The following is a 27,881-nucleotide window of genomic DNA, read 5'->3' on the forward strand; positions in this document are numbered from 1 at the left end:
CTCAGAGGAATAATAACATAATAATAATAACAACAATGACAATTTTATTTCTCATCCATTTCTCCTCATGGCTCGAGACAGGGCACAACATAGTTAAAATGCTTCATAAAATATTATGTAAAACACATACAGTAGAGTCTCACTTATCCAACACTCGCTTATCCAGCGTTCTGGATTATCCAATGCATTTTTGTAGTCAATGTTTTCAATATATCATGATATTTTGGTGCTAAATTCATAAATACAGTAATTACAACATAGCATTACTGTGTATTGAACTACTTTTTCTGCCAAATTTGTTGTCTAACATGATGTTTTGGTGCTTCATTTGTAAAATCATAACCTAATTTGATGTTTAATAGGCTTTTCCTTAATGCCTCCTTATTATCCAACATATTCGCTTATTCAACATTCTGCCAGCCCGTTTATGTTGGATAAGTGAGACTCTACTGTATATGTAAACGTATTTCTATGAAATACATATGTTGTATTAAAACACATTGAACAAAGATTAAAATACAATAAGCACAGTACATGAGTTTAAAATTCATAGTTATAAATTAATTGAGTAGGCTTGCTGGAAGAAATAAAGTCACCAATTCATAAAAAGTAAAGGTAAAGGTAAAGGTTTCCCCTGATGTTAAGTCCAGTCGTGACCGACTCTGGGGGTTGGTGCTCATCTCCATTTCTAAGCCGAAGAGCCAGCGTTGTCCGTAGACACCTCCAAGGTCATGTGGCCATTGGCATGACTGCATGGGGCGCTGTTACCTTCCCGCCGGAGCGGTACCTATTGATCTACTCACATTTGCATGTTTTCGAACTGCTAGGTTGGCAGGAGCTGGGGCTAACAGCGGGCGCTCATTCCGCTCCCGGGATTTGAACCTGGGGCCTTGTGGAAAGTGTTGCTTAATCCTGCAGTAGCCCAATTGTTCCTAATGGAACACTGGGAGGCAACTGTGTTGATGAACCAATGTCTTCTTACAGCCCACACTGTTGTTTCTATCTATGAAAGGCTATTAAAAATAGTAGGACAGTTGGAGCTTCTCAAAATTATGGTTGACTTCTTCACTCAGAAAAATATACCTTTAAAAGAAAGTTCAGCTAAGGAAAACAGCAGTGGGCCAGAGAGGAGGATAATACAGTGCATCAAAACACCTCTGAGTTACCTACTAAGGAGCTACAAATGCATAATGGCAACAGGATTTTACAAGCAAATCAAACAATGCTGCAAATTGCCCACATTGGAATAAATAAGGGCAAATGGAATTCATTTAGAGCTATCAGAACCTCTTTGAGTCAACTATTAAACATACATCCACATAGTATCAATATGCTTACAGTGGAGTGGCTTCCCAGAGTGTCGGCTCATGACAGGATTCTCATATCGTTTGAGCAGATGACAATTCCCAGCATGCTTTTTTTTCATGTCAGGAGCTACCGGAGTTGCTTCTGGAGTGAGAGAATTGACCGTCTGCAAGGACATTGCCCACGGGACGCCCGGATGTTTTGATGTTTTACCATCCTTGTGGGAGGCTTCTCTCAAGTCCCCGCATGGAGCTGGAGCTGATAGAGGGAGCTCATCCGCGCTGTCCCCCGGTGGGATTCGAACCTGGCAGCTTTCAGGTCAGCAACCCAACCTTCAAGTCATGAGGCTTTTATCCCCTAGGCCATCGGAAGCTCCACCCCAGCATGCTGATGAAGATGAAGCTCTTTCTATCCAGTTTTCAAATACAGTAGAGTCTCACTTATCCGAAGCTCGCTTATCCAACATTCTGGATTATCCAACGCATTTTTGTAATCAATGTTTCCAATACATCATGATATTTTGGTGCTAAATTCATAAATACAGTAATTCCTACATAGCATTACTGCATATTGAACTACTTTTTCTGTCAACTTTGTTGTATAGCATGATGTTTTGGTGCTTAATTTGTAAAATCATAACCTAATTTGATGTTTAATAGGCTTTTTCTTAATCTCTCCTTGTTATCCAACATATTCACTTATCCAACGTTCTGCCGGCCTGTTTATGTTGGATAAGGGAGACTCTACTGTAACACCAACAAGGGTGTTTCAAGATTTAAGCATCATTGATGGGTAGTGTGGGGCTCCATGAGTGAACTGAGGCAAAAGCGTTCTCGGACACTTATTTTTCCACCTTTGATGAGTTTGCAAATTTGCAAGATCCTCCTAATGTTGGCCCAGAAATCTGGGTATTTGGTATTTGCCTGACAAGAAAATCTCTTATTTTACATAACCACTAAATGGGCAGAAGCGCTGTCCCTTATTTTATTAGGAACCCCAATTAAGGGTCAAGAAGGAATGAGGTGAAGTCTTGTGACACTGGTTTATTTCAGCACAAACATCTGCAGAGCACAATCTAGGAATGTCACAGCAGATGCTATTGCAGGAATGACCATCTATAGCAGTCCTTGGAAGGAGGGAAGATTAATCTAATGCAGCGGTTCTCACCCTGGGGTCCCCAGATGTTTTTGGCGTACAACTCCCAGAAATCCCAGCCAGTTTACCAGCTGTTAGGATTTCTGGGAGTTGACAGCCAAAAACATCTGGGGATCCCAGGTTGAGAACCACTGATCTAATGCAGTTGTTTTCAACCCCAGATGTTTATGGCCTTCAACTCCCAGAAATCCTAACAGCTGGTAAACTGGCTGGGATTTCTTGGAGTTGTAGGCCAAAAACATCTGGGGACCCGCAGGTTAAGAACCATTTATTTAATGTGTTGTGTCTGATTGTTATAATAATCCATATGTCTGCTATTTACTCACTTACTCAGAATAACTTTTTTTTAAAAAAATGCTGAGAATACACATAGCTAGTGGTAACTTTGAGTTAAGGAAGTGTTACTGATGAATCTTTGCTTCTGTCTTAATTCATTTTGGCTTAATTAGCCATCTCATTTATCTTTGGGCCATTTGGGCTAAAATCTTCCATCTGACCTAGGAAGCTAAGCAGAGTCAGTCCTGGTTAGTATTTTAATGAAAGACCACCAACAAATACCAAGCGTTGTAGACTATATTTCAGAGAAATGAACAGTAAAAACACTTCTAAGCATTCCTTGTCTAAAAGAACCTTATGAAATGTAGTGGATTACCACATGTCAACAAAGACTCATAAGACACACAGACATAGAGACATTTTCGGTGGGCACAGGGAAGCAACAACTTCAATGAGATACACTCAATGGAACTTCCAAGTGTTTTGCTTCCAGTCAGACAATGATGCACGGAGCCCTTCCTCACCCTGGAATGTAATGACTGGACGATGGAGAATTGCATAAATCCTTTGAGCAGCATATGTTGATATGGTAAATGTGCTGTCCTGCAGAGACTGCCTTGCAGTTCAAAGCACATCCTGCCGAAATATAAAGGGGAACTCCTTCTGGAAAGGAAGAAAAAGTTGTAACCATCCAGTCCCTGCTTACTAGTCCACCCATTAACTACGTCATCCCACACCTTGCCTCTGCTGAAACAGAATGCTACTGGGCCATTTCCATTTTAGCCAACAGTATGAGTTGTTGCCTTTAACATTTTGGGGACCATGCCTAATGCCAGTTCTGAGATCACTAGCTTTGGTTCTCTTTTGGCTTCTCCCACATTCAGAGTTATGATAACAGGATAGATAGTCTTTTAAATTGAGGGTCCTCACTTTTAGGAGTGCCATTTGTGGAGATTTTTCTTCTGTGGCGCTTTCTTTGATACAAGGAGAAATCAACCTATTCTTCTCCTTGAGAAAAATTTACATCTTTTCATTTCATATCCCTCAATTATACTGCCCAGTACTTAGCTTGATATTGTTGTAGATGACGGGAGAGATAACAGCAAGAGAGATCCTTTGAGAGGCCAAAAAGTCAGGTTTATTATATTCAGCTGAAGACTCTGGAAGTGGAATCTCTTGCGAAAGAAAAACCAGAGCCCTGATCAAGGCGTTGACTTGCCTTTTATACATTTTCAGACAAAGAACATGCTTCTACATATATCTCGTCATTAGTACGTCACTTCACATGCTTACATACATGGGCATAAATATGCACAATCAGCATTTTCCTATCTAAGCACTCTAAAAGCCTGTAGCAAGTTACACAGAACAAAAGAGAGATCCATCAAGAGGCCACTTTTGACCTGTCAAGCTGTACTAGGAACCAATTCACACTGGAATGTATAGATAACAGCCCCCCCCCCACTTCTCCCAGCTTGTCCTGTCAGCTTGTGCATCCCTAAAATCTAACACAGAGAGAGTCTGATTTTTCTACATTTCACTGCTTCTAATGTGCATACAATATATGTCTAAAATCCATATTTTTTCAGTTCCTCGTCAATATCATTTTAATGGCCATAGCTGCTTCCAGTGGAATCTTAGGATTTATAGTCTGGTGAATTAGTGTAGCTCTTTGGCAGAGAATTCTCAAGAAACTAAAGACCTTAGGTTTGTAGAGGCCAGGGCCGTAGCCAGAAAAAAAATTCGGGAGGGGTTTTGAAAATTTCGGGGGGGGGGGGTTGAACCCCAAGCACACACCTCTCCCCGCTACAAACCTGTCAATATCTGCTTGAAATAGTGCCTGGAGGGACTCTTAATGTTTTGCGTCTCATAGACTTAGCATGGGGATTTGGTTAACCAGTTAAAATTCATGAGTAAACCAGGGTTTTTTTATAACCTGAAAAATTTCGGGGGGGTTTGAACCCCTAAAACCGCCCCCTCGCTACAGGCCTGGTAGAGGCAGTTAAAATGGTGTAAAATATAATCTACAATTACAACATTTTGAATATGATTTCAACAGGTTGGAGCAGTGTTCAGAGAAGGGAAGAAAATATGGTGAGAGAGGGATGGAGAACAAAGCATAAGAGGGAAGTTAGTGAAAAAAAGCACATTCAGAAGAGATTGAGGGTTGATCATTGTTGTGCCCTTTAAATAAGGCCTATCACATAGCCGACAGTATAGGTTTATTGTCTGCTTTCCCAAAGAGTAGATGCCAAGGAACTTCTTGGTTGTAAGGATGGTTTGGCAATGGAAGCAATGACTTAAAGAACCAGTGGGATCTCTTTCTTTGGCCCAATAGAAAGAATCTTGACAGCTACATGAATGGATGCCCTAACTGGAGTTACTGCATTGACCAAGGATTTGGACTTGCTAGCTCTTTCTATGACTTCAAAAAGCTGGGATGGTTTAGGTCTCTGATTCTTTGAGTGCATTTTGAGTACTATGGGTTTTTAAAAATAGTTTGCTAGTCTCCTTAGGACAGAAATCCTAATGGCTGGTAAACTGGCTGGGATTTCTGGGAGTTGTAGGCCAAAACACCTGGGAACCCACAGGTTGAGAAACACTCCCTTAGGAGAATTCATGTTGCAAAATGATTGAATGGATTGAAAGAAGAACAATGAAAAACATGCCAAAGTTCTTATCAAGGGTTGACCACTATGGATACAAAATGGAAAAGGAGGACATCTTTGCTGTTGGTGCCCCAAATAACAATAATAATATAAATAAAGTATTATTATTATTATTATTATTATTATTATTATTATTATTATTATTATTATTTGGGGCACCAACAGCAAAGATGTCCTCCTTTTCCATTTTGTATCCATAGTGGTCAACCCTTGATAAGAACTTTAGCTGTCTCTGAACATTTTTCTGTATCTTAGGGCCCTTCCAACCAGCCATATAACCCAGAATATCAAGGCAGAAAATCCCACAGTATCTGCTTTGAACTGGGTTATCTGAGTCCACACTGCCATATATTCCAGTTTAAAGTACAATGTGGGATTTTATTTAGCTGTGTGAAAGGGGGCATAGTTTTATGTGACAACAACACGCTAAGCGAATTTCTGGCTCAACTTTCCCCTCCCGCCATAGCCAACTTTGCCTTGAGGACTTTGAAAGCTTTTTGATGCAGTTGGAAATCAACCCTAAACTATTATCTCTAAATGTAACCATTGAAATTATAGGTAGAAAAGTTAGTTTGTTCAAACAAAACATAGGAACCTTAGCTCCTCAGGTCTGTGGCGCAGCTGGCTAGTAACCAGCTGCAATAAATCACTACTGACCGAGAGGTCATGAGTTCGAAGCCCGGGTCGGGTTAAGCCCCCGACCATTAAATAGCCCGGCTTGCTGTTGACCTATGCAGCCCCGAAAGACAGTTGCATCTGTCAATTAGGGAAATTTAGGTACGCTTTATGCGGGGAGGCTAATTTAACTAATTTACAACATCATAAAACTGCCAGCAAAACACGAGGAAAGGAATGAGGAAGTACAGCCACTAGTGGACAGTGAAGCAACAGCTCCCCCTGTGGCCGGAATCGTGAAGCTGGAAAAAAATGTTAAATGCCCCTTGTCTGTCTATATATGTTGTTTGTCTTTTGGCATTGAATGTGTTCATTGTAATCCACCCTGAGTCCCCTTCGGAGTGAGAAGGGCGGAATATAAATACTGTAAATAAATAAATAGCTATATTTTACTACTTATCTGAAACAGTAAATTGTGATTAACGGCAAACACAGGGGATCAGATAAGAAGAAAGATGGAAGAAGAAGCACAAGGTCTTGTTCTCCTGGCAATGTGGGATGCTCCACGTCTTTTCAATAGATTTGGCATTTTTTTAACCAAATGTAAAAGTCATCCTACACAACAGAAAGAAACGTACCCAACTATATATGGAAAGAAATGGGAAGTAGGGTCCAAGGAACACTGAGACTCAATATCTGCTTGTCATTGATGAAGAAGCACCTGCAAGCCTGCAAGATTTTCAATAAAATAGACCATCTCTGGAGAAAAAGATGAGGACTAGGGTTATTTTAAGACTAAAACGGTTTGCTCGTGCTACATTAAACATTGCAGACTGAACATGTCAAAAATAAGTGAGGTTACATATAAACCTCTGTTAATACTCAGGTCTCATCCACGTTGCACAATCACAACAGTGTTGATTTCTCTATAACTGCCATGGCTTCATTGAACGTAGTTTCATGAGATGTTTATAATGATCCAAAGAGCTGTTGTGCGTCAATAAATGGCAAATCCCAAGTTTCCATAAGGCGAAACCACAACCCAGGACAATTAAAGGGTTACCAAAGTGCTATCGCATGAAAGCACCATCATTTGACAGATTGTTGCGATATACATGCTTACCTGTAACGACCTTTTGCCGGAAGCAGGACTCTCCGGGTTTTGCAATACAGGGCTTTTCAGTTGTTGGACATTTGCCATGTGCACGCTCACGGAAACATTTGTAGCATTGGAGGCTTCCAGCTGAGGAAGCACAGAGAGAAGGAACGGGGAGGAAAGAGACAAGAAATATACAGAGAGGATTATAGTGAAGGAATTTCATACTCTCCTACGTCTCACTTGTGGCCAAGCAGATTATTCATTGCAGAAGAAACACACACTAAGGATGCATTTACACTATTAAATTAACACATCTCAACATCATGTTAACTGCCATGGCTCAATGCTATGGAATCACGGGGAATATTTCCAGTCACTGCTAACTGGACTGATATACAGATCTATTACTGAGCTTTACGAATTCTGATTTTTTTCCTCTTTCTCGGTTGATTGTAATATAGTTATGATTAACAGCTGGATTTGGATTTAAAGACCTCCATTAAAAGTCTGTGGTTGCATAGATTTGAAGTAAAGTACCGTGTATACTCGAATATCAGCCGATCCGAATATAAGCCAAGGCATCTAATTTTACCACAAAAAAACCTGGGAAATCATTGACTCAAGTATAAGCCGAGGGTGGTAAATTTCAGAAATAAAAATAGATACCAATAAAATTACATTAATTGAGGCATCAGTAGGTTCAATGTTTTTGAATATTTATATCAAGCTTTAATTTAAGATAAGACTGTCTAACTCTGATTAAATCATTATTCTCATCTTCTTCAATGTAAATGTACTTATGTATCTTTCTAATAATAATAGAGTAAAATAATACCTGTAATAATAAGATCAGAGTGAAATAATAAATGTATTAATGATAATAATAATAATAATAATAATAATAATAATAATAATAATACAGTTAAATAAATGTAATAGTAGCAACAATAATAGAGTACAATAATAAATGTAATAATAATAAATAGAGTTCCCCCCCCCTTGCTGGGGTGGGGGGCTCAACTACTCCAATGATGACTGAGGGCTGTGCTGACGGTAGTGTAACTACCACTAAACATTAAAATACACAGAAATCTATAATACGTGTAAAGATACAGTTGTCCTATTACTAACTAATATACAGAATAGAACAATGGGAACAGACAAATTATAATCCTTACAGGCGCATGAGTAATACACAAATACAAACTGTTTACAGCATTACATCAAACATTATATTCATGTTTGTATGTTTTTTCAGTAACAGATAAGTATGTTCAATAACTGAGTACAACACTTTAAATTCCAGTATTGTCCCAAGTAGATAAACGTCTTAGAAATGCATGGTCAAAGGAATAAACAACTGTATATTGTGGTTCACACTTTAGATAAATTTATCATAGTCCCATGTAAATTAATGTTTTGGAGATGCGCAAAAGGAATGTAAAACATAAAGGAATCTATAATTAAACCCCCCTCTGGGTGTCTTCTATGGAGGCACGCCAGAGAAGAGAACTGGGATGGAACACATGGCCTACGTATAGAGATATACTAGAAAAAGAAGGAAGGGAAATAAAATTAATATCACAGGAAGAATTAAAATTAAAATATGGTAATCTAACCTGCCTCCAGTATTATCAATTAAAAGAAAACTTCAATAAAGATAAGATTCAGGGATTCGAGGATAAAGTAACACCATGGGATGTAATATTAGACAAGGGAAAGAGGAAAATTGCAAAAATATACAAATTTCTATTGGAATGGAGCACTGAGAAGGAACAAATAAAAGAGTGCATGACAAATTGGGCAAGAGATCTAGGAAGAACTATATTATTAGAGGAATGGGAACTTTTATGGGGGAAAAAATTAAATTATACATATGCCTATGAATTGAAAGAAAATTGGTGGAAAATGTTCTATAGGTGGCACCTGACCCCAAAAAGGATATCAAAATTTACCAAAGGCAAGAAGATTAAATGCTGGAAATGTGGAAGAGGTGAAGGATCATATCTACACATGTGGTGGTCTTGTGAGAAGGTAAAACCATACTGGAGGGAAATCCACGACAAATGTCAAAAAAAATTAAAGATAAAAATACCACTACTACCAGAATTCTTTCTATTGGGCATGACGAATAACCAATGGGGAAAGAATGAAGACAAAATCTTTACACACTTAACAACAGCTGCCAGATTAGTTCTTGCAAGATTATGGAAACAGAAATTAATACCCAAAGTGGAAGAATGGATAAAAAGAATATGGGATATAATGAAACATAAAGGAATGTAGAACAAAGGAATCTCCAAAACTCCAAATTACGAAGGTTACAGCTCCTCATCCCATTTTAATCTTCTCTGATACACTTGAGTTGTACTTTGACTTGACTAACACAAAACAGCTTTATTAGAGAGAGAATATACCTTTTAATGAAAGACGTGCTGTTTACCGAAAGAAGATGGAGCTATAACCATGCGGAGATGAATTTGCTGGCCATGTCGGATTAGAAACTTACCCATTTCAAAGGAAAGACACAGCCAAAAACTCAGGAAAAAGAGTTTGCTCATTCTTTCTACTCTCACAACGCACTAGATTCAGTATTGAATAAGGATGCCTACAAATAAAGCAGCAAAAGTGTAGGAGACTCTGTTAACCATTAAAATAGAGGGAATCAACACTTCTGAGGGTTAGAGGAGAGGCAAAGGAGCAGTTCCTTTCAGGCTAAATCATTTGCCAAAAGCTTCACTACTGTAGATATGCCTTTAACAGGAGCAATATAAAGAAAAGTAGGATACAAATAATATTTTTTTACAGTATTTATATTCTGCCCTTCTCACCCTGAAGGGGACTCAAGGCGGATCACATTATACACACATAGGGCAAACATTCAATGCCCATATACACATAGAACTGAGACAGAGACAGACAGACGCAGAGGCAATTTAACCTTCTCCTGAGGGGATGTTCGATTCTGGCCACAGGGGGGAGCAGCTGCTTCATCATCCACTCTGACGGCACTTCCTCATTCCAGGTCGTAAATTAGTTAAACTTGCTTCCCCACTTTTATAAGTGGTACCTTATTTCCTACTTGATAGATGCAACTATCTTTCGGGTTGCTAGGTCAGCAATGAGCAGGGCTATTTTTTATTTTTAATTGATGGGTGCTCACCTCGCCACGGGTTGGCCTCGAACTCATGACCTCATGGTCAGAGTGATTTATTGCAGCTGTTCAACAGCCTGCGCCACAGCCCGGCCCCAATAATAATAATTTTTGCCACTGCCTTGCTCTGAAATGTAGCCTAAAGCACCTGATCTTCAATGGAAGTTGTCCATCTGAGTCCTAACCAGGGTTGATCCTGCTCAGATTTCAAGATCAGACAGGTTCTGGTGTTGCTATGATATTTAGACTGATATTAAAGGAAACTGATCAATGTCTGTTTCTTTCTAAATCAACCCATTATTTAGTCCAAAGTAGTGCTGCAAGGGGTTAAACCACTACGCTACAGAACTTGCCGACCGGAAGGTCAGCGGTTCGAATCCGCAGGACAGGGGTGAGCTGCTGTTACTAGTCCCTAGCAGTTTGAAAAACATGCCAATGTGAATAGATCAATAGCTACCGCTTTTGCGGGAAGGTAATAGCGCTCTATGCAGTCATTCCGGCCACATGACCTAAGATGAGTCTATGGACAACGCTGGCTCTTTGGCTTAGAAATTGAGATTAGCACCTCCTCCTAGAGTCAGATTCGACTAGACTTAATGTCAAGGGGAAACCTTGACCTTGATCTTTAGCAGAGCCGGTCCAACAATGAGGTGAATTAAGTGGTCGCTTTGAGCGCCAAACATACGGGGGCGCAGCCGAGACTGCTTTTTCTGTTGATTTGTTATAAAACATGTTGTTTTGGTGCTTAATTTGTAAAAAAAAAAAATTTAATTAAATTTTTATTACATTTATAAATGATGTGGTTCACAATGAGATGATGAAGATTTGAGGGTGTCAGTAAGTGAATACATAAAAAAATCATACAACCCACCTAACCAACCAGTTACCAAAAAACAAACAAACAAAACAAAACAAAACAAAAATCAAAAGAAAATCTGTACTAAAAGTAAGCATGAATCTAACCAAACAAACAACTTTACATAGTTACATGACCAAAACACACATTTTTAAAATCGACTTCCTTCTATTATGTGGTGTTCCTTATATTATTTCCTTGGTACTTCCAGTACCCTTATATCTCCTAACTTGTTTCTGCATCTGTTCTCAGTTCTTTGTTCTGAGACAATTCTAATGCCCTTCTTACTAATCTAATATTTCTTTATATTATAACTTTACATTTCTCATTTTTTAAATAATTTTTATTAATTCCCAATCTGTTTGGGTTTTTTGTTTGTTTGCCCTGAGTGTTTGATAATAAGTATGTTAATTTATCCATATTCATAATTTCCAGAATTTTATTAAACCAATAATTTATATCAGGTCTGTTTTTCATCCTCCTTTTTTTTGCTTATGTTATTCTGTTGATTTGTTGTAAAACATGATGTTTTGGGCTTAATTTGTAAAATCTTAATGTAATTTGATGTTTAATAGGCTTTTCCTTAATCCCTCATTATCCAACATTTTTGCTTATCCAACGCTTTTATTTTTCAGTGATTGTTTTTTTTGGGGGGGGGGGGGGGGGCAAAATTCTGTTCGCCTACACTTGAAAAATACCAAGGGCCGGCTCTGACCTTTAGTGCAAAGTTAGTTGTTATTTTTGTGACTAAATAATTTTTACAATGAGCCTTTGGTATCAGTTGAAGTTTGGCCATAGGACCTCCCAATGTCACCAGCATCTGTGGATGTGCAAGTCCCATTATATACAGTGGTGTAGTAAAATGCTATCCCTTTTTTTAAAGATGGCAAAATCAAGGTTTACTTTTGAGATTAAAAAAAATGTTTTCAAGCCTTGGGTGGCTGAATCCATCGATGCAGAATATGTGGGTACAGAGAGCTGTCTGCACTAGCTTCCTGCAAGGAAACATGAGTATAGCTACTCTGAAACTTGACCAGTTAATACAGTGGTTCTCAACCTGTGGGTCCCCAGATGTTTTCGCCTTCAACTCCCAGAAATCCTGGTAAATTGGCTAGGATTTCTGGGGTTTGTAGGCCAAAACACCTGGGACCTACAGGTTGAGAACCACTGAGTTAGTAGGATGTGGATTCCATCAAAGGCTGGAGATGAAAGAAAGTGTGCAAACTTTTGTGTGATCTGTGTTCTGTGGAGGAGTTGAAAGGCCAGACCTGGAAGAATCTGAGCTTATCTTCCAATACAGGATGTGAGTAATTAAAAACACATATTTCTAAAAGAGAAGAACATTCTCTTCCTCACTCTCTCCAGGTGTGAGCCTATAGTAAAGGAATCTCACACCCCGATACGGGGTCCACAAAGGAGATAGTCAAAAATAGAAATCAAGAAGAATCTTACCATGTAAGCCCCTGTTTTATATGGAGACTATGAAACACAATTGACAATCCATGAAGTCAGCAATGGACTTGGCAATAATGGGGAGATTTTGTCCACGGGGGAAAACAGAGAGTACAATTCCTTATCTTAGTTCACTGGAAGAGAGAGGATAATTTGGAGAAGAAAATGGAAAATATTGTATTGAAAGGGAGAAATGGGAATTCCTTTTAGAGTGGTGCACACTATTCCTTCCCTGAGCCAAATCCTTTGGAGGAATACAGTATTCCCTCACTACTTCATGGTTCATTTTTTGTGGATTCGCTGTTTCATGGTTTTTCAATAAACTCTAAAAGAGTTTTTCAATAAACTCTAAAAGCCCGGCCCCTGTGCCGGGCTGTGGCGCAGGGGCCGAGCTGTGGCACAGGCTGGTGAGCAGCCTGCTGCAATAAATTACTCTGACCATGAGGTCATGAGTTCGAGGCCAGCCCGTGGCGGGGTGAGCACCCATCAATTAAAATAAAAAATAGTCCCTGCTCGTTGCTGACCTAGCAACCCAAAAGATAGTTGCATCTATCAAGTAGGAGATAAGGTACCACTTATAAAAAGTGGGGAGCCAAATTTAACTAATTTATGACATTGGAGTGAGGAAGTGCCATCACAGTGGATGATGAAGCAGCTGCTCCCCCCTGTGGCCAGAATCGAACATCCCCTCAGGAAAAGGTTAAATTGCCTCTGCGTCTGTCTGTCTCTGTTTCGGTACTATGTGTATATGGGCATTGAATGTTTGCCCTATATGTATATAATGTGATCCGCCCTGAGTCCCCTTCAGGGTGAGAAGGGCGGAATATAAATACTGTAAATAAAAATAAATAAATAAATATTATAAATCATAAAAAATTACAATTTACAGCCAAAGGAAGAGAAAAGGAGCCCAAGCGGCAACAGAAGGAGAAGGAGATGATTTATCAACACACAATTGGTTGATAAAGACTTAAAATAGTGTATAACTATTAAAGTAATATGTAAATATTAAAATACTTTGCGGATTTTCACTTATTGTGGGTGGTCCTGGAACGTAACCCCCGCGATAAGTGAGGGAACACTGTACACAAATCTTTTTGTTGTTTTCGGGAAAAATGGGTACAGATCATACAGAGACAGCCTAGGCATTTATCACTCACATGCTTAATCAGTTTCTCAGACAACCTGGGAAAGATAAGGAGTTAAGAAACAAGAAAGGACAAGAGCCATCTATAACCTGGCTTAACTATTGGCAGATTAAGGAATGTTTTAAAATAGATAACCAAATAGGATTTGAGAGAAATGATACAACTTGGGATAAAATCCTAAAGCTCGAGAAGAAAGTAATTAAAGTCTTATACAAACAGCTCCTGATGTGGAAATCAGAAGAGGTCTACGTAAAAGATAATATGACTAAATGGGCGAAGGGATTTGGGCATGCTATAAAATTTGAGGTATGGGAAAGATGCTGGCAAAAGAGAATAAGATATACATACTCAACAGCAATAAAGGAAAGCTGGTATAAAATCTTTTATAGGTGGTATATTACACCGGAAAAATTGTCAAAATTTAACAAAGGAAAGAAAGGGGAAGAGTGCTGGAAATGTAGGAAAGAAAAGGGGGATCTCTTTCACATGTGGTGGGGGTGCAAGAAGGTTAAAAGGTTCTGGAGAACAATAAAGAAGGAGATGGAGATAATACTACAAGTAAAACTCTTATTAAAACCGGAATACTTTTTATTAGGGTTAATAGACTTCGTCATGGACTCAAATAAGGAAAAACTATTTACATATATGATAAGCGCAGCCAGAATTGTGATTGCGAAACTTTGGAAAACAGCGGAAGTGCCGTCGTTAGAGCAATGGACATTGAAACTGATGGACATACAAAATATGGACATATTAACGCAAATAATTTCACAAAATCATCAACCAAGGACAAAAACGGACTGGAACAACTTAAGCAAATACCTGAATGAAAAAAAGGAATTTGGAAACATAGGGGGAGCTGTTGTTTATGAATAGACACTCTTGGGGCTTAAGAAAACTGGGTCGGGAAACTTGGGAAAAGTAAGAGACAAATCGCAGAGCAGGGTAGCTGGAAGGTAACATCGAGAGGAAGGAGGGAGGTGGGGATTAGGGATTGTGCTTTGTGTTTTTGTTCTTCTTTTGTTTTGTTTTTGGATTATTATTTTTTTGCTTCTTTAATCACTATTTAATTCTTCTTGGCTATATGCTTCCCTTCCTCTTTGGTTCTTCGTTTTTAATGTAATACAAAAACCACAAATAAAATGCTTTAAAAAAAAAAAAGAAAGGACAAGAGCAACCCAGTGCACATTCTCAGTAGTTCAAAAGGATGAGTGACATTAGGTCCTTTGTGGAGGCTGCACACAACAACGTACTTGAGTCTTTTAGTCCAAGCACAACTGAAATGACTGTTCATAATAACTAATCCCAGATTTACCCCCATGTTCTATTCTCAGGGACTGCTATAAATTCACAGTGGAGTTGCCCCGCCAAACATGGGTCACAAATGCAGGAATGGCAACATGAATACGCTTTTCCATCTTGGGCTATGGATGGTGTTCTGTATCGGTTTGGGTGAGTCTCTGAATCTAGGCAAGCAGCAATAATATCAGAGTTTGTGACCAGGTCCCTTACATGTATGTGAATCCAGAGAAGTCAATATATTTCACTGGAAGATACTTATCTCCTTTTCAGCTAATGAAATTCTAGGACTTACATTTCCTGTATTGTTGTGGTTGATAAGAGAAATAATACCAGAAGAAATCCTTGTGGAGGGGCTTAAAAAAGGAACGGTTTATTTCAAGGAAAACCAGCTGGAACTAACTCTAGCGTGGATTACTCCAAAAGGCACTAAAGTGAGGATGAGGAGCCGTCCTCCTCTATATATACATTTTCAGGATACAGACTAACGAAGAACATACTTTTACATACGTATCATCATCATTATGTCACTTTTCACGTCATAAAAAGCTCATTTTACCTTTTCTACATACATGGGGCATATATATGTATGTCTCAGCATAAGAATTCTGTGCACATAAGGATTCCATGATATTGTTATTAGTATTATTATCAAGAGGCTGTATGGCCATCTGTTGGGAATGTTTGGATTGTGTTCTCCATGGCAGGAAGGGGTTGGACTGGATGGGCTTTAGGGGTCTCTCCTTTCTCTGTGACTGTAGGATTTTATTATTATTTTTATTGTGGAGATTGTGGAGATATTGGATAGCCAACTGTCAGGAGTGTTTGGATTGTGTGGTCTTGCATGGTAGAAGGAGGTTGTACTGGATGATTCTTAGGGCTGTCTGGAAACATGAGGATTCCATGATATTGTTATTAGTATTATTATTATGAAGAGGCTGTATGGCGATCTGTTGGGGATGTTTGGATTGTGTTCTCCATGGCAGGAAGGGGTTGGACTGGATGGGCTTTAGGGGTCTCTCCTATCTCTGTGACTGTAGGATTCTATTATTATTTTTATTGTGGAGACTGTGCAGATATTGGCTGGCCATCTGTCAGGAGTTTGTCGAAGAGATAAGCAAACACTATAAAGCAGGGGTCCCCAAACTAAGGCCCGGGGGCCGGATGCGGCCCTCCAAGGTCTTTTACCTGGCCCCCACCTTCAGTTTTATAATATAATATTTTATATCATTTTAAATAATATAATATATAGTATATACATATAATATTGATAAAATATTATAATGTTATACAATATAATACTAATAGTTATACCATATAATATTAATTATATGTTATATATTACATATAATATTACAGTATAGTGGTATAGTTCAATAAAGTAATATATAATACTAATATTGTGCTATGCTAATAATATAATATATTGTATGTACATACAGCTGCTCTGAGTCCCCTTCGGGGTGTGAAGGGTGGGATATAAATGTAAATAAATGTAGTAAATAAATAAATAATTTTTGACTTAGGCTCGCCCAAAGTCTGAAATGACTTGAAGGCACACAACAACAACAATCCTAATTAACTAGACTATCTCATTGGCCAGTAGCAGGCCCACACTTTCCACTGAAATCCTGATAGGTTTATGCTGGTTAAAATTGTTTTCATTTTTAAATATTGTAATTTTCTTTCAGTGCTGTTGTTGTTTTGCACTACAAATAAGACATATTCAGTGTGCATAGGAATTTGTTCATATTTTTTTCAGATGATAATTCGGCCCCTCAACAGTCTAAAGGATTGTGGACCGGCCCTCTACTTTAAAAGTTTGAGGACCCCTGCTATAAAGGTTCAAAACATAAAAAGAGATATGACATGTAAGGGCCTCTCTGAGTATAGAGCTATCTTCTTTCTATGTGAAAAAGATAAGCAAATACTATAAAGATTCAAAACATAAAATGCACTATGTTATTTAGAGCATCATGTACAAACATTATTACCTGAGAGTTAACAACAATAATGAAAATAACCTTCAGGACTAGATTTGTAAGTTGTTGAACTCCAATAACACTATGCACCATGTAAAGTTTTGGTTCTTCTTATGTCTTCTCTTCTTTACCCCTTACACCGCACAGTTTCTGGCATCCAGTGTTCCAATTGCAAAATATACCCTTCAGGTGGTGTATGTCGGCATCAGAACCCGCCGTGCAAGCTCTATGCAGGAATGTCTTGCTACAAAAAAGTAGTTCTTTACGGTAAGTTTTGGAGCGGTGGCTGAATGGCTATCTGCCATGGGGTGCTTTGTTTGTGCGTTACTGCATGGCAGGGGGTTGGACTGGATGGCCCTTGGGGTCTCTTCCAACTCTGTGATTCTATGATCCATAAATGACTGTGGGGGATCCTCAGCATCAAAGTTGTATGGTTTCCTTCTTAAATACGTGAAGCAATAAATAGAATAGTCAGTCAGGCTAAGCCCTGCCCCTAAATAGGTGACACAGGATACTGGTCTTAATAATAATAATAATAATAATAATAATAATAATAATAATAATAATAATAATAATAATAATAATAATAATAGATTATTATTATTATTATTAATAATAATAATAATAATAATAATAATAATAATAATAAACCCTCAAAATTGAACTTCAAAGACTCTGGCAGGAACCAGTGCAGGTGGTCCTGGTGGTGATCGGCACATTGGGTGCCGTGCCAAAAGATCTCAGCCGGCATTTGGAAACAATAGACATTGACAAAATCACGATCTGCCAACTGCAAAAGGCCACCCTGCTGGGATCTGCGCACATCATCCGAAAATACATCACACAGTCCTAGACACTTGGGAAGTGTTTGACTTGTGATTTTGTGATATGAAATCCAGCATGTCTATCTTGTTTGCTGTGTCATAATAAAATAATAATAATAATAATAATAATAATAATAATAATAATAATAATAATAATAATAATAATAAGTTTATTTATATCCTGCCTCCATCTCCCCCAAAGGGGACTCGGGGCGGCTTACAGCAAAATCAAAATACAAGCAATGATAAAATATGAAACATTAAAGGACAACAACAGAAACCAATAATAAAATATACACAATAGGTGAAAAAACACAACACAGAATTAAAACATCAAATTAAAAACAATGAGGTTGCAATAGTGGATAAGCAAGGTGCACATTATGAGTAACAAATTCGTAAATAGATAAAGTGCAATAGAATCATTTAAGGTCACATTAGGTAGGGAGGAGTCCTGAATAATATCAAGGAAACAGGACTCAGGAGAAGAGCGACCAGTACAAAAGGTCGAGGAGCATCCTTTCCTAATACAGTAGAGTCTCACTTATCCAACATTCGCTTATCCAACATTCTGGATTATCTAATGCAGCCTGCCTCCTGCCCAGGTCCACAGCTATTTCTCTAGGCAGCAAGGACTGAACTTTTTACTGATTTAATTTCCAACAATGTTATTACTATAAGTTCATTTTATGCAATTCTATCTTTATTTGTAGTCAGCTTGTTAGTAGCCAATGTTTTTGCAGTCAATGTTTTCAATACATTGTGATGTTTTGTTGCTAAATTCATAAATACAGTAACTACTACATATCCTTACCATGTATTGAACTGCTTTTTCTGTCGATTTGTTGTAAAACATGATGTTTTGGTGTTTAATTTGTAAAATCAAAACGTAATTTGATGTTTAATAGGTTTTTCCTTAATCCTTCCTTATTATCCAACATTTTCGCTTATCCAACGTCCTGCCGGCCCGTTTATGTTGGATAAGTGAAACTCTACTGTACTGAAACTCAATTGCTTACACAGAGAAAAGTTTGCAATTTAAAAAAAGCAAAAAGTCCACAATGAAACTGAATTAAACATGTAACCATATTCAAAACATACATAAAGACATGCAGATTTTTAAAAGCCAATGGCAATGAATGCTGGACTAGCATCCCAACAGCACTTGGAGGTAGGAGCCCCCAGTGGCATAGTGGATTAAAGCCTTGTGACTTGAAGTTTGGGTTGCTGATCTGAAAGCTGCCAGGTTCGAATCCCACCCAGGGAGAGCATGGATGAGCTCCCTCTATCAGCTCCAGCTCCATGTGGGGACATGAGAGAAGCCTCCCACAAGGATGGTAAAAACATCAAAAACATCTGGACGTCCCCTGGGCAATGTCCTTGCAGATGGCCAATTCTCTCACACCAGAAGCAACTTGCAGTTTCTCAAGTCGTTCCTGACACGAAAAAAAACACAAACATTTGGAGGCTACACAATTCTCACCCTTGCCCTAGGGCAATGATGGGCAACCTTTTGCGCTTGGTGTGCCAAAATTCACCAAAAAACCTATCATAACTTGGGTGGTGTGTCACTTTGAGGGGAAAAAAAACATAATTTCACAATATATATAGTTTAAATAACAAAAATATATAATTGTAATATATAACTGTATTTAATAAATCAAAAACTATTTACTACCATTATTTCCATGTACAACGATCTATGGTACCTCTTGCAGTTTCCATGCTGATTTCTCTCTATTCTAGTTTCAATGTAGTCATGAGCAATGAATAATAATAATATTATAATAGTAATAATAATATAATAATATACTACAATAATAATAGAAAAATAATAGAATGTGTGTGTGTGTGTGTGTATTGCATAATTCCCATGGAGTAAACAACAAAACCACTGGACCAAATCACACCAAATTTGGCCGCAAAAGACATTAGTCATCCAATCAATCTGCATGCGACAGCGTGTCAGCAAAAATGGCTAGGCGTGTCAGTGCTGACACGCGTGTCATAGGTTGGCCATCACTGCCCTAGGGCCTTCCCAGATAGTCCCTATACTCCAGGATCTGATCCCAGGTTTGCTGCTTTAAACTGGATTATATGTGTCCGTACTGCCAGATAATCTGGGATAAGGAGAAGACCTGGGATCAGATCCTGGGATATAGGGCCCTAAGTCTACGAAAGCCATTTTGGCACATAAGTCTGAAACTTTGTCCTAGATATGTTTGAGAAAACAGCCCCCTTGAAGAGCGGTCTGAAGTTGGTCGTCTGTTTGTGTCCTCTCTCCAAAGACGTATTGAGTTTTAGTACAACCACAGGGAACCACAAAAGAACTGGTCTGCCGAGTTTGCCCATCAACAGGTAGAGCAGGCTTACAAGTCACCTGGTCATCATTAATTTATGTAGACATGTATAAAAAGGTTTTCCTCTGATGTTAAGTCCAGTCATGTCTGACTCTGGGGGTTGGTGCTCATCTCCATTTCTAAGCCGGAGAGCTGGCGTTGTCCATAGACACCTCCAAGGTCATGTGGTCAGCATGACTGCATGGAGCGCCGTTAGCTTCCCGCTGGAGCGGTACCTATTGATCTACTCACATTTGCATGTTTTCGAACTGCTAGGTTGGCAGGAGCTGGAGCTAACAGCGGCCGCTCACACCACTCCCAGGGTTTGAACCTGGGACCTTTCGGTCTCCAGCTCAGTGCTTTAATACACTTCGCCACCGGGGCTCCATAGACATGTATACATTTTATGAAAAATCTATCTTTTCTTTATGGATGATGTATTTCCTCTCCCTCTTGCTGGATTGGAAAATTCAATACAGAGTAGAGACTCCAGGGAATAAATTAATCTCTTTTCTCTATAGGAGCGACTCCCTTATATACCAAAAAGGGATGTATGCAAAATTGCAGGACCATCACAGCAACAAAGGAGAGCAAGATGATGAATGTAGATGTTAAGTGCTGCTCTCAACGAAATTTCTGCAATATCTAAGATGATAGCATTAGTATTTTAATGGTGCTTATTACCATTACGCATCAATCAGAGCTCGGAAATGTTGTAGTTTTTGGAACAAAAGGCTTCAAAAGGCTTCAGTGGCAAAAGAATTCTGGGCATTGAAGGCCAGACAATTTTTTTCCAAGCCCTGAAAAAGAATTTATACCTCTATCATGGTCAAGCTGAAGGAAACCTATCGTGGTATCTATTGCCAAATTCATCAAATGGAGAAAAGCAACATATGGAGAAAGAATGTTGCTGCCAGAAACAAGGATGTGGACTTTAAACTTAGAAGAAATTTTATGTGATGATCTTAAGAAGAACTTCTGAAAGATGTTCTGATAGGTGAGAACCTGATGTGTTAAAAGATACAAAGGGGAAAAGAATATTGATTGGAAATGGGGAAGCTAGACGAGGAGCTTTTATTTTATGTGCTGATCGTGCCAAAAAAATCAAATCATCATGATAATAAAAACCCTCAAACTTTCTGAGTCATGCTTTTCCTCTTTAAACAAACCCATGCAGCTAGGTGAACTCAAAAAAGCAATGGGAAGGTAGACTATAACTTATTACATTCCAATCAAACCCACGGTTAAGAACAAGACATTCTCTTCCCCAGACTCACCACACAAAAACCCACAATCCCACAAGTCAACTTCACACAGAACAAAGTGGTTACAGATCATAAAATCAGCAGAGCCAACACTTGTGGGCATGGCGTTATAAATAGTTATTACATATGCTTGATTAGCCTTGGATGGATTTTCTCAGATATCTTCCTTTCATCTTACTGGAGCATTAACAGTAACTAAGCCAGATTCTTCCATAAACTCACAATGTGTTCGCCTGTTATACTTGTCTGGATAACACTACTGTTAGTATGAGAAAAGCCACTCCCAATGATAAAATATGAGAAGGATATATCTGAAATTATACTTGCATGGTGTTGATTGATATAATAATGATATACTTTATTTATATTGTGCTCAATCTCCCCAAGGGGACTCAGAGCGGATTACAGAATATATTTATGGCAAATATTCAATGCCATTACACAATTACCATATATAATCGAAGATAAGCTGCGTTTTTCAGCCCTTGTTTTTTTGAGCCGAAAAAGCCTCCCCCGGCTTATAATGGGGTCAAAGTCAAGAACCTGGGGGCCATTGCTTGCAATACAGGCATGTAGCCGGGGGGGGGGGGGGGGCTTGAGGGGCTTCAGCTCCCCCCCCCCCCCGAAATTCTCAGGGTGGTCCAAAATCCCAGCCTCTCCCGAAACAAAATCCTGTTGCAGTATATGATCTATTCCTCTCTTGCCCTCCCTTATCAGTGTGTTTTCCAAAGCTTCCCTCGCTCTTAACCAAGGGAATGTTTTGAAAAGGAAGAGAAGCCCTTGCAAGTCAGGAAGAAGAATATATATATCCATTAATCTTATAAAAGCATTTCCCCCTGAAATATTTGTTAAACTCTCCTACAGATATATAGGCATTAACCCCCTGCATGCATTTGCAATTCCTATGTACTTACATATCTCTATCTATCTATATACATGAATTTTCCCCTCATATGTTTGCAGCTCTTTGCAAATCCTATATGCATATAGATCCGTGTACCAGTATATCTGTATCTGTATATATACATTATTTAGCCTACTGATGCCTCGATTAATGTAATCTTATTGTTATCTATTTTTATTTTGAAATTGACCAGTAGCGGCTTCATTTTACCCCCCTCAGCTTATTCTCAGGTCAATAGGCTTTCCCAGTTTTTTGTGGTAAAATTAGGTGCCTCGCCTTATATTCGGGTCAGATTATACTTGAGTATATACGGTAACAACAAAGACAAACAGTACATGGACTGAGGCAAGGCTTCATGCCTTGTTTTCATCTCCAGCATCTGGAGGCTGTGATTGACATGTCCATGGGGAGGTGCTGTTGTTCCATTTTCCGCGCCAAGGAGGCTGTTGTTATCCATGGGTGCCTTCCTGATCAAATTTTGGCAGCATGTTTTCAAGGGCACTTTTTACCTCCCAACTGAAGCAGTACCTACTTCTCTACTCACATTACTGTTTTCAAACTGCTAGGTAAACAGAAGCTAGGGCTGACGGCGGGAGCTCACCCCAACCCGCAGCTTGAACTGCTGATCTTCCGGTCGACAAGATTTTGTGTAGCTGGTGGTTCAACCCGCTGGTCATGAAAATATTCCTTGAGCCAGTGAGTGCTTAATGGAGAAGACACTTCTGGTGAAATAATAGATTCTCCTCAGCACGAATTGGATATATCTATGACCAAAGGATTTCTATCCACAAAGAGAAATTATTAGAATGGAGAAGAAAAGATCTCCTTGAAGAAAACCCTTTGTTATGAGCCAGAGAGGTCTGCAGTTTTCTTTCTTTTGCTTCAGAGAAGCAAATTGTTTCTCATAAGGCATCTCTTCACTGAAATGTTTTCTTTTATTATTTATATGTATAAAAGGGTAATGAAATTTCGGCCTAGGACAAAACAACAAAACCACACATCCCAGAAACACTAAACTTGGCAGCACAACCCCTCATCCATGCCTCTATGTTCATACAACAAAAAGAAAAGAAAAATAAAATCTTAATTAGAGGGAGAGGAATAATGGTTTTTAACCAATTGCTGCGAGTTAGAAGGCTAAGCTCCACCCACTTGGTCTTCTTGCAACCCACTCAGCCCAGGGGACAGGCATAGTTAGGCCTCTTCCACACTGCCTATAAAATACAGATTATCTGATTTGAACTGGATTATATGGCAGTGTAGACTCAAGGCCCTGCCACACAACTATATTACCCATTTATAATGGACTTAATGTCAGTGGAAAACCTTTACCCTTTACCTTAACTACCACCAATTCCTCAATACTTTATTTCCCATACCACCATGCTTCGCCACAGCAACGCGTGGCCGGGCACAGTTAGTTTACATATAACCGCAAATGGTGCTCACATGAGTTCGAAACAGATAAAGTAGTGAATCAAGGTTGGAAACCAGCACAGGAGGAACAGAACAAATCAGACTTTCCTCAGCCTTATGTGGAGGCTGATAAGGATATACTTGTGTCTTTCAATTCAAACAAAATTGAAAAGGGTGTGTTGTCGGGAGAGAATGTCAGGAGAGAATGTTTTCACAACATGGCCATACAGCCCAGAAAACTCACAGCAACCCACTGACAAGGATGTTTTTTAGAAACCAATCACAGGCTAACCCCATGCCTAATCCTTAGAGGTTGGTATAAATTCAAAATGGAACTGCCCAACCACAGAGAGTAAACACAGAACAGGCTACATGAACACAATACTGCTTCTTGGGGTCTGGATGCTGCTGTCTGTTGAAGTGGGTAAGTCACAGGTCTCTCTTATCCAACTCCAATGAAAGAAAATGGCCATTTAGATACTTTTACAATTTCTTTACATTCTGCTTTTGCTGGTGAAAATATGGCTATCTCTGCCATAATACCATTCTTTCATGTATATCCCACCGTTTTCTTCCCATTATTACATCACGGCTGCCAGCCCTTCTGTGTGATGATTTTTTGTAACATCTTAAGAACTTTGTGTTCAAAGTCTGAATGGACAAAGTTTCAGTTTCTCCAATGGTGTCATTATGAGAGGGATGTGGCCCAAAATAATAATCCAAAGTAATAGATACCCACAAATACAGTAATATGTTTTAGTAATGTTCAGTCAACAGGTATAAAGTAAAAACTCATATAAAATGAAATACAGTATGTTCAGAATTCATACTTGTAATAACATAATCTATACATCACAAATGACTGTCTAGCTCAGGGGTCCCCAAACTGAGGCCCAGGGGCCGGATGCGGCCCTCCAAGGTCATTTACCTGGCCCCCGCCCTCAGTTTTATAATATAATATTTTTATATCAGTTTTAATAATGTAATATATTGTATATACATATAATATTGATAATAATATTATGTTATACAATATAATACTAATAGTAATACCATACAATAATATTAATTATATGTTATATAAGACATATTATATAATAGTATAGTGGTATAGTTCAATATAGTAATATATAATGCTAATATTGTGTTATGCTAATAATATAATATATTGTATGTACATACAGCTGCTCTGAGTCCCCTTTGGGGTGAGAAGGGCGGGATATAAATGCAGTAAATAAATGCAGTAAATAAATAATTAATTTTAGACTTAGGCTCAGTCAAAGTCTGAAATGACTTGAAGGCACATAACAACAATCCTAATTAACTTGACTATCTCATTGGCCAGTAGCAGGCCCACACTTCCCATTGAAATCCTGATAGGTTTATGTTGGTTAAAATTGTTTTCATTTTTAAATATTGTATTGTTTTTTCATTGTTGTTGTTGTTGCACTACAAATAAGACATGTGCAGTATGCATAGGAATTTGTTTTGTTTTTTTCAAATGATAATTCGGCCCCTTAACAGTCTGAAGAATTGTGGACCGGCCCTCTGCTTCAAAAGTTTGGGGACCCCTGGTCTAGCTCAACAATGTATGTTCTATATATAATTGTTCAGTTATTCAATCAGTTAGTTGAGCTGAAGAGCAAGTAGGTCACAGTAGATCACGACCGGTTTCGACTCGGTCTTCTTCAAGTGAATTAATCTGGGAAAATTATAATGGATTAACAAAAGCATATAACATATCCACATAAATATCATTATAAATTTGACATAGAGACTTACAATAGTATATTCATATGTATACCCTTTATGTTCCTCTTTCTAGTTGTGTTTTTATGTCTTCTTTTCTTTTTTTTCTAGGGTGGGTCTAAATAAAAGGAACAAACAGTGGCTATAACATAATTTAAGGTTTTTAGGTTTCAATTAAGAAAGTTATATCTTATTTATATACTCACAGTGTTCATGGATTTATATGTTCATGAGATACTCTGCTGGCTCTTGGTTAATTCTTATAGCGAGTATAGACTGTTATTTAGTAACCTCACAATATAATGGGAAGTTTTGTCTTCAGGTGGGGTGATTTCAGGTAGCAATTATTCATTTAAAGCAATAGGGGGTTGCTGAGTATATTGATATATGTGTTAATCAACACTAGATGGCACTGATGGTTCTCCCAGTATGGTTGGAATTTATAGTATGGTAAGAAATACCAAGTACAGACTTACATGAAATAATTATATGAGTTATGTTCATTAAGACCTCGGGGGTGTTCAGTTTGTAACTTAAACATCCAGTATGATTCTCTTTGTAAGAGTTTAATGTTGTAATCCATGTCAGAAGTTACTAAAACATATTACTGTATTTGTGGGTATCTATTACTTTGGTGCATAACCAGGAACCCATTTACTTATTATCTGTCCAAAATAATAATCCACCTCATTGAAATTTCCCTTCATTTCGCAAGTATTGAAGGGAGTGAGATATTCACACCAAGAACTCTTTTCCTTGTTCATGTTTCCCTTGGTTACTTTGCCTGCCTTGCTTCTTTGGTGGACTTAAACTGTATTTCTAAAAGCTGAACTTAATTTTTTGCTGCAAAAAAGGGGGGGAATGGAGTAAAATTAAATATGAAGTGACAGAATGCTATTGGATGGCGAAGTGCCCTTTTTTGTCCCTACACCCTGATTTTTCTCCATATTTAGTTTATTTTAAAATCCTCAAATTCCCTTTATTCCATATATAAAACAATGTACATTTCTGGTAAATTGTGATAAAAGAAAGTTGATAAATAAGATGTCTACTGGTTGTTTTCTTCAGTAAGAATGTTAGGAAATCAGGGAGGAAGGAGCAGTGAGGAGAGGAATCTGTGCCCGTCTATAAACTCGGATTACACTATGTAACACAACTTTTGTTCCTTTTGTTATAAATATCATTTCCTAATTGGTCCTATCATAAAAACATGGGGAAAGTTTATTAAACTGCAAAAGCTTTGTTTTTGTGGCACATTCTGTAGCACATTTTGCTATAGTTTTTCCATTAATATCTCATCCAATCTCAACCAACTCAATATAGTTTGTGGCAGCCACAAAAAAAAAAGTTTCTGGAATATAACAACTACCTTCAAAGTATGTACCGCACAATGAAACAGGAAATAACCCTTTCAAACCAGGAACAGGATTTTTTTTCAGATTTTGTTGCATAGTTTTATAAAACTATGGCACATGGTCCAAATTGGAAAGTTCTCTTTGTACTGTCCTTAGGTCTATTTTTTTCCCTTTGATTCATTCCTCAGAGGATAACATTTCAGGCAGCTATGCTCTTGAGGGCTTGACTTGGCACTCCCACCAGTTTCTTATGTAGTTATTTTGTATTTATCCCCCCAGCTATCAGTATCAAATGTATCCAGTGTCCCTTCCAGAGTCCAGGTTCAATGTGCCTTTATCCACAACGCCCTTGTAGACTCTTCGTAGGTCAGTCCTGCTATAAGAAGTCTGTCTATTATGGTAAGTGATGAGGCACATTTGGATGTTCAATGAATGACTTCAAGCAATCATAGAATAATAGAGTTGGAAGAGACCATATGGGTCATCTAGTACAATACTTTTCCAATGCAGGAAAAGCACAATCAAAGTACCCCTGACAGACGACCATCCAGCCTCTGTTTAAAGCCCCCAAGAAGCCAACAATGGAATGCGGCAGCTTTAAAAGCCAATGGGATTCTGGGCTGCATCAAACAGAGTATAGTGTCTAGATCAGGGGTCCCTAAACTTTTTAAACACGGGGCCAGTTCACGATCCTTTGGACCGTTGGAGGGCCGGACTATAATTGGCCACCCAACCTCAATGTTAACAATAAAAAATAAATAAATAAATAAATAAATAAATAAATAAATAATAATAATAATAATAAAGAGGGTTGGAAGAGACTCTTTGGGTCATTTAGTCCAATCCCCTTCTGCTTGGCTCTGGCTCACAAATGGGACCCTGAAGAAGGAGTCAGAAGGCCTGATCCTTGCAGCCCAGGAGCAAGCCATCAGGACAAATGCAATTAAGGCCAAGATCGAAAAATCAGCTGATGACCCAAAATGCAGACTGTGCAAGGAAACCGATGAAACCATTGATCA

The 27,881-nt window shown here is 38.4% G+C and overlaps 1 protein-coding gene and 1 long non-coding RNA gene across 2 annotated transcripts; one reads left to right on the plus strand and one right to left on the minus strand.

The window, feature by feature from the left end:
• Positions 1-3,019: 3,019 nt before the first annotated feature.
• On the minus strand, positions 3,020-9,709 carry LOC134293495 (prostate stem cell antigen-like). The gene is made up of 3 exons (XM_062961202.1): positions 9,629-9,709; positions 7,144-7,263; positions 3,020-3,399 (listed from the first exon to the last, which is right to left on the minus strand). The coding sequence occupies exons 1-3, from the start codon at positions 9,678-9,680 to the stop codon at positions 3,257-3,259; spliced, it is 315 nt and encodes a 104-aa protein (XP_062817272.1). The 5' UTR covers positions 9,681-9,709; the 3' UTR covers positions 3,020-3,256.
• A 3,896-nt stretch (positions 9,710-13,605) lies between these two features.
• LOC134293525 (uncharacterized) lies at positions 13,606-21,312 on the plus strand. The gene is made up of 3 exons (XR_010000464.1): positions 13,606-15,181; positions 17,158-17,277; positions 20,695-21,312. It is a non-coding gene; the product is annotated as an uncharacterized LOC134293525 (long non-coding RNA).
• The last annotated feature ends 6,569 nt before the right edge of the window (positions 21,313-27,881 follow it).

The sequence above is a fragment of the Anolis carolinensis genome, unplaced genomic scaffold (genome assembly GCF_035594765.1).
Source record: "Anolis carolinensis isolate JA03-04 unplaced genomic scaffold, rAnoCar3.1.pri scaffold_8, whole genome shotgun sequence".
Taxonomy (NCBI): domain Eukaryota; kingdom Metazoa; phylum Chordata; class Lepidosauria; order Squamata; family Dactyloidae; genus Anolis; species Anolis carolinensis.